The sequence below is a fragment of the Watersipora subatra genome, chromosome 3, assembly GCF_963576615.1.
Source record: "Watersipora subatra chromosome 3, tzWatSuba1.1, whole genome shotgun sequence".
Lineage (NCBI taxonomy): Eukaryota > Metazoa > Bryozoa > Gymnolaemata > Cheilostomatida > Watersiporidae > Watersipora > Watersipora subatra.
The window spans coordinates 57,900,716-57,917,621 of NC_088710.1; the positions used below are offsets into that span (position 1 = coordinate 57,900,716).

Sequence of the window (16,906 nt, forward strand, 5' to 3'; positions counted from 1 at the left end):
AACCAATTTACTACATTGTACTTGACATACTATGGAATAATTGTACACACACTTATGCAGCTCTTGCGAAGATATGTCAGGCACTACAAAAACACCCTTTACAGCTCCTATTATAGTAACAATTTAGACAAGCTTACGTAACTAGCTTTAGTTGCTCAAATTCATTAAGTAATTGTTTTATTACCCATGCAATGCGAGCATTTAGCTAGTAGTATACTAAAGTTACTGTGGTATAACCTTTGATATTTGTAAAACTTTAATAAATTACCCATGAAGTCCCTTTGTTCAATACAATACAATTGATTGAGAAAGAACTTGAGCTCATTGTTTGTTACATCATGGAAGTGTCAACAATTAGTTGTTGACACTTCCATGATGTAACATTGGAAACTCATAGTGATAGAACATGAAGAATAGTGAGAACAGGTGCTTTGTAGGACACTAGGTTGAACACAGGGCAAGTTTAGATAAGACTCAAAGTGGGATCAGTGTAACTGGAGGTGAGACGTGGTGGGACTCTACAGGACTTGGGTAAAATGCTCGCTCCCTAAGCTTGATACTTTAAGCATATGCTAACTATATTTGGATTATTCCATCTTTAGCATAGATATTTTGTGAGCCAAGTTATTATTTAGTATAATACTAGCTGTGCTACTGTGCTAATAGATAATGTATGATACTATGTATGCTGATGCTAATGTATAATACTAGCTGTGCTAATACCCGGGTATTAAAATCAGCTTATAAGCAATGAGAGTTGCCTGCCCCTTGCTATTAACTTGGCACATTGACAATGGATAATTTGAGTAAGCTTACTAATAAGAGCTATCCCTCTCTGTGACGCCAAGTCAGTAGCCTATTTCCTCCCATATAGCAAAATATATGGCCTAACGAATCTATTAAGCTTGTGCGGCTTAGTTAGTAAGGTAGTCGGACTGGTGAACAGGAGGTTCCGAAATCAAAAATTCTGTTTTACGGATTCTTTATTCCAAGATTTTAATAGCTATAGCTGGACATATAGAACGACGACAAAATTTGAGAAATATATCTAGATTCATGTACCTTTGCATGTGAAGAAGAAAAACACCTGAATGAAATTTGTGTTGACATATGCAGCCAGTACGTGGAAGCAGTTAAAACAAGCGATAATAACACTTCCATTGTAGTCCATTAATAAAATATTGTATGCTTCACTTTTGCAATGAAAAAGGTATAGTAGCGCAGTAGTACAAGCAGCTAATAGCGTAAGTAAAGTAATCCCATGACCAAACAGAGCGAAGCGATTGGTTGGGAGATTTATGATAAATGCACACGTGCACACAACTCCCAAAAATTATTCATCAACAATGAGACGAGCCCTTGTATCTAAATTTCATCAACAAATTTAACCATCGTTTTGTAGGGTCGTTAAAGTATAATAACGATACAAAACACATACAAACCTATTTAAATATGTTACCAAGTCTTTGTAAACCGTCGTTATAATCTTAAAACTTACCCATCTGATCGGATTATACACAAATAGACAGATTTATTTGGATGAAAATCGTTATTAAAACATGCTAAGCCTCACTTTTATAAAAGTTAAGACCGGAAATTGAAACGCCGAGCGACAAAGAATAGAACGATTAAGTTGTATGCATTTCACGAAAAAATAACGTGCACTTTTCACCAGTCTATAGCATTGTCGAATTGCCGAAGGTTTCGGTAATTAACGTAGGAGTACTGAAATCGTTTCATTTTTGCCGATTTCAAATTAACTGAAATTTCAGACACATTTGAGTACTTTGGTATTCTAACTGATGTCCAACGCAGTGTAAGTAAAGGAAATGACGATGATATTTTTTTCTAACGATTTTTATGAGATTACGATATTTAATTATAAGTTCGGATATTCTTCTTGATATTGTTAGCTATGACATTTTAAAATGTAAACAAAATTGTGCATTGGTTTTCTATTATTACTGTATTACTATTACTAAGTTTGGATATTCTTTTTGATACTTCTTGATATTGTTAGCTATGACGTTTTTAAATGTAAACAAAATTGTTCATTGGTTTTCTATTATTACTGTATTACTATATTAATAATATTGGTTATTCTAATAATATCAGTGCATTTTACTTCTAATATTGCATTTCTCCTATTGCAGGGGGAGAAATATAAATATATAATTTTTTCCTTTCATTATTGCTGTTTGTCATGACCAAACACTTTTTTAAATAGATTTTCTAAAAATCTATATAAATATCACTTCTTGATATTGTTAGCTATGACGTTTTGAAATGTAAACAAAATTGTGCATTGGTTTTATATTATAACTATTTTAATAATATTGGTTATTCTAATAATATCAGTGCATTTTACTTCTAATATTGCATTTCTCCTATTGCAGGGAGAGAGATATAAACATATAATCTTTTCTTTCATTATTGCTGTTTGTTGTATATAATAACACCCCCACCCAGTACATTACAGCTACCATTGCAGTTATCCTATTGCACTGCAGTGCCATTTGACTGCTAATATTGCATTTCTCAACCATCAGTACCCTTTCTTTTGTCCAATATCACTTTGGTCGTGGGCTGTATGACAGTGGAATTTCTAGTTATAATTTGGGGTTTTGCACTACACCCACCATCCTCTAGTGAGAGAATGTTCTCAGACTCGTGGCTTGATATATAAGTGCGTAACTGCTTGTTACTGAAAAGTTCACTGCTAGATACTATCACATATGATACACTTACAGTATTTGTGTGCTTCTATGTCTCAGTCTCTGAGAGAAGTAGCAATAAAAGTGAGAGCCTAGTCATTAGGTTTTTTATATATTGTTCAAATTTTAATGAAAGCTCAAAAAGAGTAAAGCAGAGCATAGACAACTCTTCATGAAATAGAAAACATGCAATGGTATCAAGTTTGAGCGAGTATTTCACGGATGTTGCAGTGCACGCTGCTTTGTTCAGCTCAAGGATAAAGTTAAGATTGATTTTCAGAGTTTTTGACATGACTGGGCAGATAATATTGTAAATATATAAATGTACATGGATGTCAGCTTACTCCTTTATTTAGGGTTTGCAAAAAGAGTTGTGCTCTTGAAATAAAGGGAATGACCTAACATCTCAGAGAAAGCCTTCCAAGAGTTATTTTAAAAATAATAAATTTTAGGACTGTTAGGAAAAAACTTTTTTTTTGGCCTTGGCCAATCACGGATGCATTGTTTTCTTTACTGCAGCATATTAACATGTTTGTTTGAATACAATGAATCAACGACAAATCGCCAACAAGTTACTAAGGCATGGTCTATGCAAATGATAGACTTCATCAATGTGCGCAGTCATCCCCTAAGTTACACTAGCACTGTATGTCTCTCACTGCCTCTACCTATACACTGTATTGTTTGTCTCCCGGTACATAAGCTACAGTTCAATTCTACTGCCTGTTTTTAACACAAAGACAAAGTAACAATAAAAGCCTGTTTATATTGTTTGTTACTTGATTAATTTAAATTTCTACGAACAACTTAATGACTTTTAGTTAGTCGTTCCAGTTTTACATAATTTTTTTGTTTTAATACTGTATGTAATTAGATGAAATATTTATGTTATTTATTTATTTATGCTAAGTTTTTGAGACGATGATTGAAATGAAAATGCAAAAGTTAAGTAAAATACAATGTAGTGTTTACAAGACTATTTGCTCCAACATTCGACGGTTTTGTCGAAACGGATTACTTTTGTATGTTGAGGATTGCCCATACAACAATGAATTTTATAATGATATTGATTTAATGATCATTTTACCCTTTTAATAAAAAATAACAAAAGTACCTACAATTTATACACAATGGGTAAGACGGAACTTGCTGTTCTACTTTGAATGATTGTCTCCGGATCATCACGTGATTTGCTATTCAGGAAAATGCGAAAATGAGAAAAATTACTCGCAATTTTTAGTGTAAAAACCAGTAAGCGTTGAAGTAATGTCACTCAATTACACCGTTTATAAAAAAATGTTTTTGATGCAAAAATAATAAAAAATATGTTATCAGCCAGGCCAAAGACTCAAAGGTTGCAAAAATATATAGGAAAGCCACAAATAAATAATTTTCCTTTAGCGTGAGCCAGACTATATGTAACTTTGAGTGAATATTACATTATCACGTGTGTCCAATGACCAACACCAAAACCATATCAATTAGAAAACCATAAAGCACAGCTAAAGAAACTGTAACACAAAATCTATCCATGGAATGTACCTTGAAGTGCAACTATCTGCGTGAGTGTGTGCAGATCATCAGAATTGCCCTGTCCGAGTCGACCATAGCAGCCTTCCCCACAGGCTAGCACCGTGCCACTGCCTTGCACCACAAATGTGCAGTTTTGACCACATATGACCTATAACGGCAACTCTATTGTAATTTATAACTGACTAACTGCACTCAAATATGTAAATTTCTCTAGCTCAAGTAAGCGGTGAAGGTACAAACAACATAGCAACTGATCAGCCATGTATATGAGAAGCTACAAAGGCCTCTGTGTCATTATAATTATTTTATGTTTCTTTTTTAGTCAAGATAAATATTAGAAATCAATGATTAGCAGATATCCTAAACTTCTTTGCAAAGAAAGACAGCTTTAAGATTTTAAAATTTTACAAATCTTCCAACTTGGAATAAAATAAAAAATTGAAAGCTTCCAAAAGGTTAATGTCGCTCCGCCCGTAGAAGAGTGCAAAATATAGGCGGAATTTGCATCGTTCATAAAAAGTTTAATTTATCTTCCAAAATTCTGAGAAGCTATTCGAAAATATAACGCTACCCTCTTTTTGAACGTCACCTCTAACAAAGCACTACTATAGAAGGGTTAAAAAATAGAGCACCCTAGCATTCAAATAGAGATTTTACGATATTTTGTTTTGGTCTGTTTATCGACATACCTGCTTTGCTAGGGCAAAGGATGAGACCAAAATAGGGTTAAGCGCGACTCTGCCAGCCTCTCCCAGTTGTCCGTGCCGCCCACTTCCCCACATGTAAACTGAGGACTTATCGCCAAGACACCAGTCATCGGGAGAATGATATGCCCATTGCACTATCTGAGCATCTTTAGAACTATCCCACCTGATAGGATCTGTACTATCCTAAAATAATCCATAGAGAGAGGATAACGACAGCTCCACACAACAGGAGTGCTCAATGATTAGCATACTAATTTCTCTATAGATTCTGCTGAGATTTAAATAACTATACATAACTGTGCCACTTCAACATAACTCTTTTGTTACCAAATTAACTTCTTTACCGAGACATAATTAGGCCTGCATGTTCGGTATAACCTAATATAAATAAACTAAAAATATATAATATACCCTACAGGATGAATTTATTCGTTGGTCATAAAAATTCGCGATTTCGCGAACAGTCAATCCCGCGAATTATTAAATTCCGTGAATAATTAGTTCTATTTTTAATCACAAGAGAGAATAACTACTGCATCAAATTGAAAACTAGTCGCTAGCCTAGTTTTTAATATAAATACTAAACGTAATTGAGTTCCAAAACATTTTTAAAATCATTGCCTGAGCTTTGAGCTAACATCATGGCCAATGCATCACATCTATTTACAAAATTATTCGAGGTTGTCACAAGATACGCCGAATGGCGTCATCACGAAAATAGCCGCTAGGCAGAAGTACTAAATGTAGCCGAGTTCCAAAACTTCTTTAAAATCATCGCCAAGCTTCGAGCTTTATTGCCATTGCGTCAAACTTTACAAAATTATTCAAAGTTTTCACAAGTTATTCGGCATGGCTTCAGCATCGCAAACAAGCGCTCCTAGTCTTTTTACATTAAAATCAACTCCATCAATCTCTAATACCGAAGTCGAGGACGATCATGATTCTGATCTGGACATTATGGTATGTATTTGATTTGCAGTGCAAATACGTTTTTCCATAATCAACTACATTAGTTAATTCTTTTGTTTAAAAACTGATCGCTTTCATTAAATACTTCAGCTATTGTTTTTGCACTTCCTTAACACTCAAATAATATTTTTTCTTTTTTGCGTTTACTGCAGATTGAGAATGAAACAGCCTACTCCGATTACGAAAACTAGAGACAAGTAGTAACATTCATCAAGGCAGGAATATTGGCAGAGAAGCAACCAGTCAACCTAGACCCCTTCATCGACAACAACTCCTTGATATTGCTGCAGCAAACATGATTGAATTATATATTTTATTTCATGTATAGATATATTATAATTTATTACAAACTTGAGTGTACAAATAAAATATTTCAAATACAAATAAAATTTTACAAACGATGAATGGAGTAAATATAAACAGTTTAGTCCATATGGCGGTTGTCTAGCAATAAAATTAAACTGGTACTCTTGATATGTGAATACTAGCGTGTAATGGTGCTTTCTGACTAGTATTTTGGTAATAGCAGCTCTGTCGCTGTCACTGTCTTGGGTAGATGTTGGAGGCGATTCTCTCGCTACTACATGGCTGGTAAGGAAGTTATCATCAGAACTCTCCTCGTGGCTTACTATTGCAAAGTTCTGCCGGTTGGCCAAAGATTTGTGCTCGTAAAGGCGTTTTTTGTTCCTTTTTAAAAACAGATATATTCTTCTCGTAAGTAGCTGCGGTCACTTCAACCTCAATTTCCAGACCTCCCTGAATGATTAGTGATCTTCTAAAAATGACATCTACCACCCTTGCAATCATTGTTTTTCGGTGTATGATGAAAAGTCTCTCTCTCTCTCACACTAAAACAAATAATGAAGCGGTAGGGATGGAAAAAATAAGTATTGCGTTTTACCGAAGAACCAAAGTAAAATTCAACTAATTTAGTAAATGTGAAAAACTCATTACTTACCACAAGTTGTTGGCTTATCAAAGGCCTCCAAAGCGATGAATATTCGTGAAAACCTCTGGACGCAGCAAAAATTGTTTACTGTAGCTTAGCATGATCGCCTCGCAGTTGTAAGCTAAATATAAACCGGAACACGCATTGTGCGCATGCGTAGGAATAACTCTATTACTAGCCTCAATAGAGTTAACTTTTCCTAGAGAGTGGCAGTTTTCAGCCGCGAATAAATTCATCCGCGAATAAGCATGAAAAGACAATTTTCGCGAAATATAACTCCACGAATAAATTCATCCTGTAGGGTAATATAAATACATGTATATGATAAATAAATGAAATAAATATAAACCTAATAAATTGTAATTTTTGAACCACCCCGTCTATAAAAAATATTTTAATACCAAATTAATCTGCATAAAATTTTCCATCCGCTGGTGCCATAAAAATACCACAAATGTGTGGTGGAATAAGCTCAAACACTTTCTGCCATTTTCTCTACAGCCTTGAGCATGTCCACGGCAAACGATTTATCCATATTATTACAGCGAACGGCATTATTATTATAACAACAAAATAACATAGTCACTCTCAGTAGTACTATCGTTCAATAAAATTCACCCAAAGTCTGTAGATCTAAAATTAGTGAAACCTTCGCGGCTGTAATGCATCTGACCCGAATGGTCATTGCTACGGAATTGCGATAGAAATATAAAGTTTTGCAAAGTGAAAATACGCTTATGATAAGTTGTAAATATATTTTCTATTGGCTCTACGCATGCTGATGATCGTTTTCTTTCATTTTAGGTACAGATATGATAGGCTAATTAATCAACTACTCACTAATCAGACAAGTTTTGTACGACGCTCTTACTAAAGCCACACTATAAGGCTCTTGGCCATCAGCAAACGCTTTGCGGAGACATACTATGCTGCTCGTGGTTCAAAAAAGTTAATAACACCAAACACCAAGCAAATGAATGATACAAAAGCAAACCGAAAACAACTTAAATTTAATACACGACATTCTTTAATCGGCTTGAACCTAAACAAAAGGCAAAACGTCAAACAAAAACGTAATAACTGAAGCTGCTCAATGCAACTTTGTGTGCTGTGGTATTAGTTGGTGGTTCAAGAATGCTGCTTTTAGCAGTACTTAGGGAGGTGCATAGCTTAAACAAATATAACTCTATCAGGTTGATAATAGGCAAGCACGCACTGACAAACTGTAAACAAAAGGTTAGCTGCCACAGAGTACTAAATAAGGAGATGATGCAAATATCGATCAGTTTCGATGCTGAACAAATCACTAAGCATTCTCTATACCAATTAATAAACAGGTGAGCTAGTAAGAAATCTCTAGAATGGCAGAAAGTGCAGATGTTTCACTTACATCCTCGAGCCCCTGGGTAAGTGAGGTTGGAAGAGGCTTCTTGCTGTAAAGCGCTTCCGCTGCACTCATTGCCTCATGGTACGAGTAGAGCCATTGCCAATCGGGGAGAGGCTCCCGTACACCACCCTCTACAACAAGTGCAGACTACCAAGAAGTCTAAGAAGAAATTGTAGCAATTAATTTACTTTAACCCATGAGCTCTATTAGCTACATCAGCAGCTTTCATATGTGAGTACTTTTTATTAATATGAAGTGATAAGCTTTTATATGACAAACTATCAAATAAAAAACTTAGCATGTGAGAGGTATTGTCTATAAGCGCGAGAGATCACAGCTATTACCACTACAACCATATGTGCCAGAATCAGTTTGTAGATGTTTGTTCAAAGAATACAGAGAGCCTCAAAATGTATCAAAATGAATATTAAAAGATATACAATTTGTATTACATGCTTTGTAAAAAAGACAAAAGATTACTTAGCAATTTGTAACACTTTTTACTCTGCCTACAGCATGCTTTCGACTTTAACCTTATTGTCCTGCAATAAGCTCATTTATGTCAGGTAACTCGGTGAAGCAGCTGAGCTAAACTTACCCTCAGCGGTTGATTCAGCGAGAGAATTAACTTGGAGGCAAAGAGCCTCAATAAGGCCTAGCCCTATGGCGATAGAACAGAGAGAGTGAAGCAGAGAGCTGTGGACCAGTTGCTCACCGCCAGCCACAAGAGGCTTTTCAAATGAGTACTGTGACTGCAAGATCTTAGGCAACAGCATGAAGAACCCCTACACAACAATTGGCAATATAATAGCTACGACTGTAAAAGGGTGAATCAAGAAACACAAGAACTGCATAAAGCACTCTGTTTAAAAACTACATCTTCAATTGTTGTAGTATCAACAAATATCACTTGTATGAAACCTATTTTTTCTCAATTTTGTACACAATTTTTTAGTCAAAAAGCAACTTTTATAAATTGGTGTGAATAACTAACTTGCTTCTCTCACAGACTTAATAAAAAATCTGCTAAAAATTAAATAAAGAATGCTAATCAGTCTTTATAATAACCATATAACCCCAAATTTGAGCCGATTTTAGAACGCAAAAAGAAGCTACCAAACTAAGGGGTTCGGCTGATACGCATGTGACTCTGATTAAAAGTACTTGAAATGTCATTAGGCTAACTTAATTTCAACAACTACAACTCAAATCTTTAACTCAGCTTTATTAATAAAAGGACAACATAACAATAATGGTTACCATACCATTAACTCTTTGGCTACCAAATAATTTTTTTACAGAAACTAATATTCAGTAAACTAAATATTTGACACTGGCACATATAAGTTGTCATAAAATTTGACGAGATTAATCAGCCTAAAGTTGTTCTTCATCTGATGCCATAAAAAGGCCGCAAATGTTTTGCAGAATGAATTGAAGCGCTTTTTGTCCTCTTCATACTATTGACAAGTTCCGAGTCAAACGATTTATTGCCATAGCTTACAGCAATATTATTACTGTTAAAAATAAGTACTCACTCTCACGACTACTATTGCCCAATAGATAATCAACAGAGGTACATTGACGTACAATTTGTGAAACCTACGTAGCTGCAATGCGTCTGATCACCGCGAAGAAGAAATGGCTATAAAATGTGTTTGCAAAGCGAAACTACAGTCAGCATTAGATGCAAACATGTTTTCCATTGGCTCAATGCAAACAGATGATCGTTTCCTTTTGATTAAGCAGAGACATGATAGGCTAATTATACAACTACTCACCAATCAAAAACTTTTGTACTAAGCCTGTAAAAACCGCTCCATTTCCGCAAGCATTTGCTTTGACAGGTACGCACGGGGTGTTACGATTTACAGGTTCAGCTTATATGTAATCTTAAATCTTATAAATGCCGTGATTGTAGGGTTATTTTTCCAGAGTCAGCTCATATGCGAGATAGGCTTATATGCGGGGTTACATGGTACCTATTGCACTAGTTAATCATTAACTAAGCAAAAACTTTTGATGAAGTTTTAAAAATAAGCTTTTTGGCAAATGCTTCAGACAAGTTACCTGAAGACAAGGAGTTTGGTGAATTGGAAGAAGGTGTTGTCGACTGCCTTTCAAAGTTTTGCGACATAAGGCAGGAATACGGTTGGCTTCAAAGCTCCGCATGTCATAGCTGAGCAACTTAACTACCTGGCAGAAAGGGAAAAAACAAGCCGTCAAAAGAGACATGTCAACATACCTTGTACCACTTGAAAGTAAATTAGCACTCAATAATCAATCAGTGATCAATTTATGGAAAGACAGTGCTGAAAAGTCAAATATTGGTAAAACAACATCATTTCCAGCCAACAACAGTGCACCTTGTCCGTAAATGGCCGTAATGAGAAATCTCAAAGACCTTACCACACTACGACCAAAGCAGACTGCCAAGGACATTTTGGAAGGGCTGGCAGAGAACCAAAGCAGCTGACATATCGGTCCTCCAAACATTGTTGTCTGAAGGATGGACTCATCCTGGTCAACATGAATGAGAAGAAACAGCAGTGAATTTTAAAGCTTGATCACAACTTTCTATGTTTTGCAAAGTTGTTGACTTATGTAAACAGTAGATAGTGATTATCACAAATCACATGAGGAAGGCACGATCACGAGACCAACAACAGCTGTTTGAGAAAATGGAGATACCGTAAAACCTCTGATTGAACGCCATGGCGTTCTATTTCTCAACTCTTCCTCTATTAATAGTGGCGGTCAATTGGAGGTGACGTTCAAATAGAGGCTGGCGTTGTATTTTTCAAATGGTTTGTCAAAATTTTGGGAAAATAAATTTAACCCTATTATGGGCAAAGTGACAGTCGCCTATATTTTGTTCTCTTTTCTCTGGTGGAGCGATATTAAACCCTTTCATGCAATAATTCTACTAACTTACATACAACTTGTAAAAGATCTCTTAATAAATATGCAATGAGAAACTCTATGCAATGAGAAATATCTCTACCAGTAACTGTTGATATCTATTGCTTGCAATTGACTTGCAATGATATTATAGCCTGTGTCCTTCTTTGCAATTTGTAGGCTATCCAATTTTTATTTCATCCTGAATTTAAGACGTATTTTTATTTTACATGTATACTTTACAATGTTGCATAAAAGCTCATTGCACACATTGATATGTTTGCTACAGTTTGCAGCCAAAACTAGCTTTTTATGTGCAATAGAAGTGGAGTTATGAGCATTGATCCATTGTAAGCCGTGTTAAGATAGCCGTAAGGACGCTATTAAATAACATGCTATAAATCTGCATATTTATAAGTTATATAATGATAATCTATCAAATGATACAAATGTATATTCATGAACAAGTGACATAAACGAACCATACTTATTTATAAATGCAGATACAAAAATTTACATTTTCAAAACAAAAATAATTATTTCAATCGTTTTCTCGAATAGCTGCGTTCTGATTGTTGCTTTCGATGGAATAAACTTCTTCTAGTTGTCAATACCTCCCACGATATCTTCTGGCCTCAACATTTCTTCTGCACTGCTGAACTAGTCGATATTAGTGTCCAAACAATTTTTAGGCAGAGCAAAACTTTTACACGCTGCATTTAGCACAAATGCAATGCGTAAAAGTTTGCTCACTAAATGTAACCTTTGGCCCAAGACTTGCAAACCATTTTTATATGCATGTTCTTCGAAGTATTAAGACCGCGATAAACAAGGAACTACTATTAGCCTGAGACAGTAATTATTTCTATGGCATTGCTTTGAAAGTTCATCTACCATCGTGAATTTAAACAATATTTTATATATGTGGCTACTTCGAAGTAGGAAGACTATGTTAAACAAGGAACTAATATTAGCCTGAAACAGATATTAATTATTTCTATGGCGTTTTTTGAAAGTTCATCTACCAACGAAGAAGTTAAACCGTTTTTTATACATGTATATGTAGGCTACCTCGAAGTAGAAAGATCGCATTAAACAAGGAACTACTATAATTAGCCTGAGACCGTTATTGATTATTTCTTTGGTGTTGCTTTCAAAGTTTTAATGAAAAAAAATAAAAAGCTTCGGAGTTGGACAACAAGAAAATTGATTGTTATTAATGTAAGCCATTCATTATTAATACGAATTTGTGGACACTTTTCTACTGATCACTTGATATTATGGGTTTATAAAGATCAAAGATAGTAAAAGTGGCGGACAAATGGAGGTGGCGGTCAAATGGAAGTGGCGTTCAAATAGAGAGTGGTGCTCTATTTTTCAACTTTTCTCTTAGTGGTGGTCAAATAGAGGTGGCGTTCAATTAGAGGTTTTATAATAATATCTAAAATGGTATTTGCAGCAGTAATATTTACTGAACTAGGTGAGCATAACATTCAAATGTAATTTAACTAGATGAGTTTGAGAAAAGCACATTTTGCTCAGATTAACCATCAGGTCCTCAAACTAATTATTATGTACTCACAGGTAGGTTCTCAAACTAATCATTATGTACTCACAGGTAGGGACCAAACGTTTAACCATCCACTAGCACAACCGGAGGCAAGCATAAGAGTGTTGGGAGAAAAGAAGAGAGATGTGACTTTTCTGTGGTGGCCTTTTAAAGACATGTGCAGATGGTGCTCATCATCATTTGGAAAGGCACCAGTTGGTGGTGGGTGCTTACTACGAGTTGTTCTCCATTTTTCTTCATTCTATGGGGCACATGATAATTTGTATTGGTGCAGCGTAGTGGGGCATATGCCGTGCAGCCATGAGAATAGCATAACCCGCTACAACATACTACGTAAGCTTGTTAGGTGATGCTTTACAGAGAAAAGTAATCATAGTACATGTCTCTGATTGATTAAGAAAATTTTCCAGAAGGCTGTAACCATCAGCCAGTTAAAGTTATATTATATGTTATATATAGTTAAAGTTTATTTTATATGGCAAGCAATAAAATACAGGGATCAATGATAACATAGCCTGATAAGTGAGAATGTGTGATGGTAAGTATGACATGTGGCAAATTTCACCCAATTTTCAAACTGCCGAGTTTTAGCAAAGATTACATGTTCCATATGGCACCATCCATGATGCGATACAACTTGACAATGCTTTAACAATGGTTTTAACAATGTTTTAAAACCATACAATACTTAATAACACTAAGGTTTTATTTTAGAACGATAGCGATTAACTCGTCTTACGCACATAGACACCTGTGATTTCACATGTGATAGACCCTTTTAAACAAACATAAACAAACAGCACTCCAGTAGCATTGGCCATTTGCGTAAAGTACATGAGCTTAATGAGTAATGCTTTCCATACTGCCTGTAGATCGATGCAATTTGCTGGAACTTTAAAAAAGTTAATCTTGTTATAAAAAGCCAAGGAACAGAATGTGAGCTTCCTCAAATATATCATTTGATAGATTAACAATAATTATTGGTCTGTAACTCAACTAACCTCTAGCCCATCCGTTGCCAACCCTACCCCTGCAGGCTTGTAAAGGAGGTCGTCTGATAAAACTTGTGGCACTGACCATATGGTAATCAGACCGTCAGCACATCCACTGCAAAGGTTGCATGGTTGATTTATTAAACAGGTTAAAGTTCAAAAATAAAAAACTTCCCCTTGCTTAAGAAACAATCTGCTGCTGTTGCTTTTTAGCTCATTCAAGTGGAAATACACATGACCTTTGAAAAGACTTACTGAGCTTTGGGAAACATGCATTCACTATGTTGGAAAAAAATGTGAAATTGGAATTAATAACATTTGTAGCCGAAATCGAAATGAAGCGGGATATCTTAAGATTTTACAAATCAAAAACATGTTCATCTACAAATTAGAATTGACTGTAAAATACACAAACAGTAGATTTCAAAATACAATGAAAATTTTACAAACACATAAATAAATTTATATAAATATTCAATAATATTATATAAATATTCAATAATATAAATAATATTTAATAACACAGATAATAATATCATAATAATTAATAGTTCATATATTTATATGAATAAAATTTATAAATATATTTCCTGTACTGTAAACTCAACGTGCATGTTGAGTTTGCAGTACAGTAAACTGAACATACTGTATGTTTAAAAGAACAATTACAGACTGCAAAGCGATGAGGAGCAATGAAGAGTGATGAGGAGCAATGAAAGGGTACTACCAAAGATAACTACCTGGCAATGACAAGCCTTGTGCTCTCTTCAAGTATAAGTATAGGGCACCACAGAATACAGGTTACAAGCGACTCATGGGCCAGACTGTGAACCAATTGCATACTCTGTGGTCCGATCTGCCAAATCTTGAGAACATTGCAGTTCAAGCCGCTAGTTGCGAGCAAGTGACCTGTAGGATCCCAGAGCAGTCCAGTTATCTCCCCCTACAGCATATTAACAATATTGCCAACTTAGCTTCAAGCCAAAATCTTTAATCAAAATACGCAATCGCTTGGCAATTTGTGATTGATGAAAAACATTTACATTTAACGTAGGCGCTATGCAAAAGTTGATTAAAATTTGTGAGCGCCATCAGAGCTAAAAATTGAAAAAGGATGTGTCATAAAACAACAATGATATATTTCATAATTACACAAGTTCGTCACTCATTACCAAGCTACTTTTTGCACCTCCTATTGCACTACGTGTGTTATCTTTTAAATCCAAAAATTTTGCTGAGCTAATAGCCTAGTGTTAACAAATGTATCACCACATATGTTGTCAGCCTCCAGCAAATTGCTCAATGTATTGCACACTGACTAGATAGAACTGAACTAATAAAATAAATGAGCATAGGCATACCCTAGAAGAGTTTGCGTGATGGCATACAAAAAATATAAAAAGTTGAATGAGACATATCCACAAACTTGGAGTTATCCTCTACATGCTCATCTCAGTCATACAGGACCTACACAGTAATTGTTTCAACAATGACCCATGAACGAATACAATGAAACACTTTTAGCACATTCCGAACGAATTACTTATAAATAAAGCATTATCTTATTATAGCCTACAGACATTAAAATATTTATAAAGATTTAGGGCCATACCTTTGTTGATGCTATCAATGCATCTTACCCAACTCAGTTAACATGTAGCTTAAGTCAAAAAGTATCAAAATCTCCTATGAGTGTGTGGAATACTCAATGGGATTTTTTGTATAAAAACCTTAGGTGTCCCCCAATCGCATACTTCCTCAGCGTAGAGGCTCCAAAGGCAATCTAAGAGCACCTAATCCTGGACAGCTAAGACAACATTTTCACGGTGATTTGTCTAAGATGACTGTTGAAGCAGAATCTCTGCCATTAGCGATTAGTAATTCCAGTGTTTAGTTTTGGCATTGGTTTAGTTTTAGTAATTGCATTGACATCAGTGATCACTGCAGTCAGCAGTCAGCAATTCTAGTGTGGTGTGTTGGCATCAGTGGCCAGTGAAGTGTGTTATTTTTCAAGACAAGTCATGATACCACAAGATTACGTACTAACATTTAAAAGCTGATACTGCAAACGAACATTAAGATTACAGTTCGCCCTCAGATTACGATGACCGTTATAAGATAAATTTTTCTCTCTACGATACAGAATATGATGATTTTTCGCCTTCTCCATGCAAAATATTTTTCACCATGCAATACCAACAAAAAATTTCTCTCAAAATATAAATTTGGAAGTCAGTGTGCTGATTACCTCGGAATGACAAATATGCCAACATGCTATTTGTCGAAGTCCCTCTAATAATTAATGAAAGAGATAAGATGCTCGATCTTGCTCAGTTTGGTGTTATTTGTTGTTAGTTATAGTAAAAACCAAACCGGAAACAGGTAGGTGATAAAATTTTAGTAGATGAAAAAGTTGCAGTTCAGTAAAATAGTTAAGAATACATGCTAAAACTTAGCTTTAAGTAAGTGTTTAGTAAGCTAAAATCATTCAAGTCAACTTCAACGTTTATGTTATACGCCTGCCTCGAAGGTAAGAGTTCCCGTCGATGCATACTGCACATTGTGCTTTGTAATGTTACATTTTATTGCAGATCATAGCCATTAAATACACTAAAGTTACTGTACGTAACTGTATAGCTACTAAGGTTAACATACTATGTTGCTACTGATTTTTAATATGAACAGAACGCATATAAAATTTTGCTGCTTTCACCAGGAGGTTTGCATTAGATAATTACTATAGGTTTCTATAACCCTCCATACAATATTCTCGCCTTATGATCCCAACACCAGAACAAACTAATGTCGTATAGAAGGGACCCGCTGTACTAGGAATTATTATTTAGAATTACTGATATATTTTATAAAATTACAGTATCAATTTTTATATCATTTATTATTTCTTTGTGAATTTTTCTTGTGCCACGGCGTCACACTCTTAACACTAACCTTGAGTATTGGCCGGCTAAAGTTACATGCATTCTCGAGCACGGTAGCTGTAGAACTTGATCCCTAAATTTGGTAACGCCCTCAGTATCGGTGTTCCCTCTAGCTCTGACTGATGTGCCCGCAGGGCATAAAAACTGCACCTACATAACTCCAAGTGAAATGAGCACAAGTGCTAACTTTATTATCCGTGTTGCTTCTACGGATCTGGCTGTTGTATCATAATGTAAATTCATTG

The 16,906-nt window shown here is 35.2% G+C and overlaps 1 protein-coding gene across 1 annotated transcript in view; it reads right to left on the minus strand.

The window, feature by feature from the left end:
• Positions 1–16,906, minus strand: part of LOC137390790 (probable E3 ubiquitin-protein ligase HERC1) — a 171,055-nt gene that overhangs the window by 17,383 nt on the left and 136,766 nt on the right. Inside the window, exons 69-77 of the mRNA XM_068077107.1 lie at positions 14,463–14,659; positions 13,732–13,837; positions 12,777–12,971; positions 10,669–10,779; positions 10,330–10,455; positions 8,858–9,044; positions 8,263–8,390; positions 4,937–5,137; positions 4,257–4,395 (exon numbers count right to left, since the gene is read on the minus strand). Coding sequence (XP_067933208.1) covers positions 4,257–4,395; positions 4,937–5,137; positions 8,263–8,390; positions 8,858–9,044; positions 10,330–10,455; positions 10,669–10,779; positions 12,777–12,971; positions 13,732–13,837; positions 14,463–14,659 — 1,390 coding nt within the window. The remainder of the gene's footprint in view (positions 1–4,256; positions 4,396–4,936; positions 5,138–8,262; positions 8,391–8,857; positions 9,045–10,329; positions 10,456–10,668; positions 10,780–12,776; positions 12,972–13,731; positions 13,838–14,462; positions 14,660–16,906) is intronic.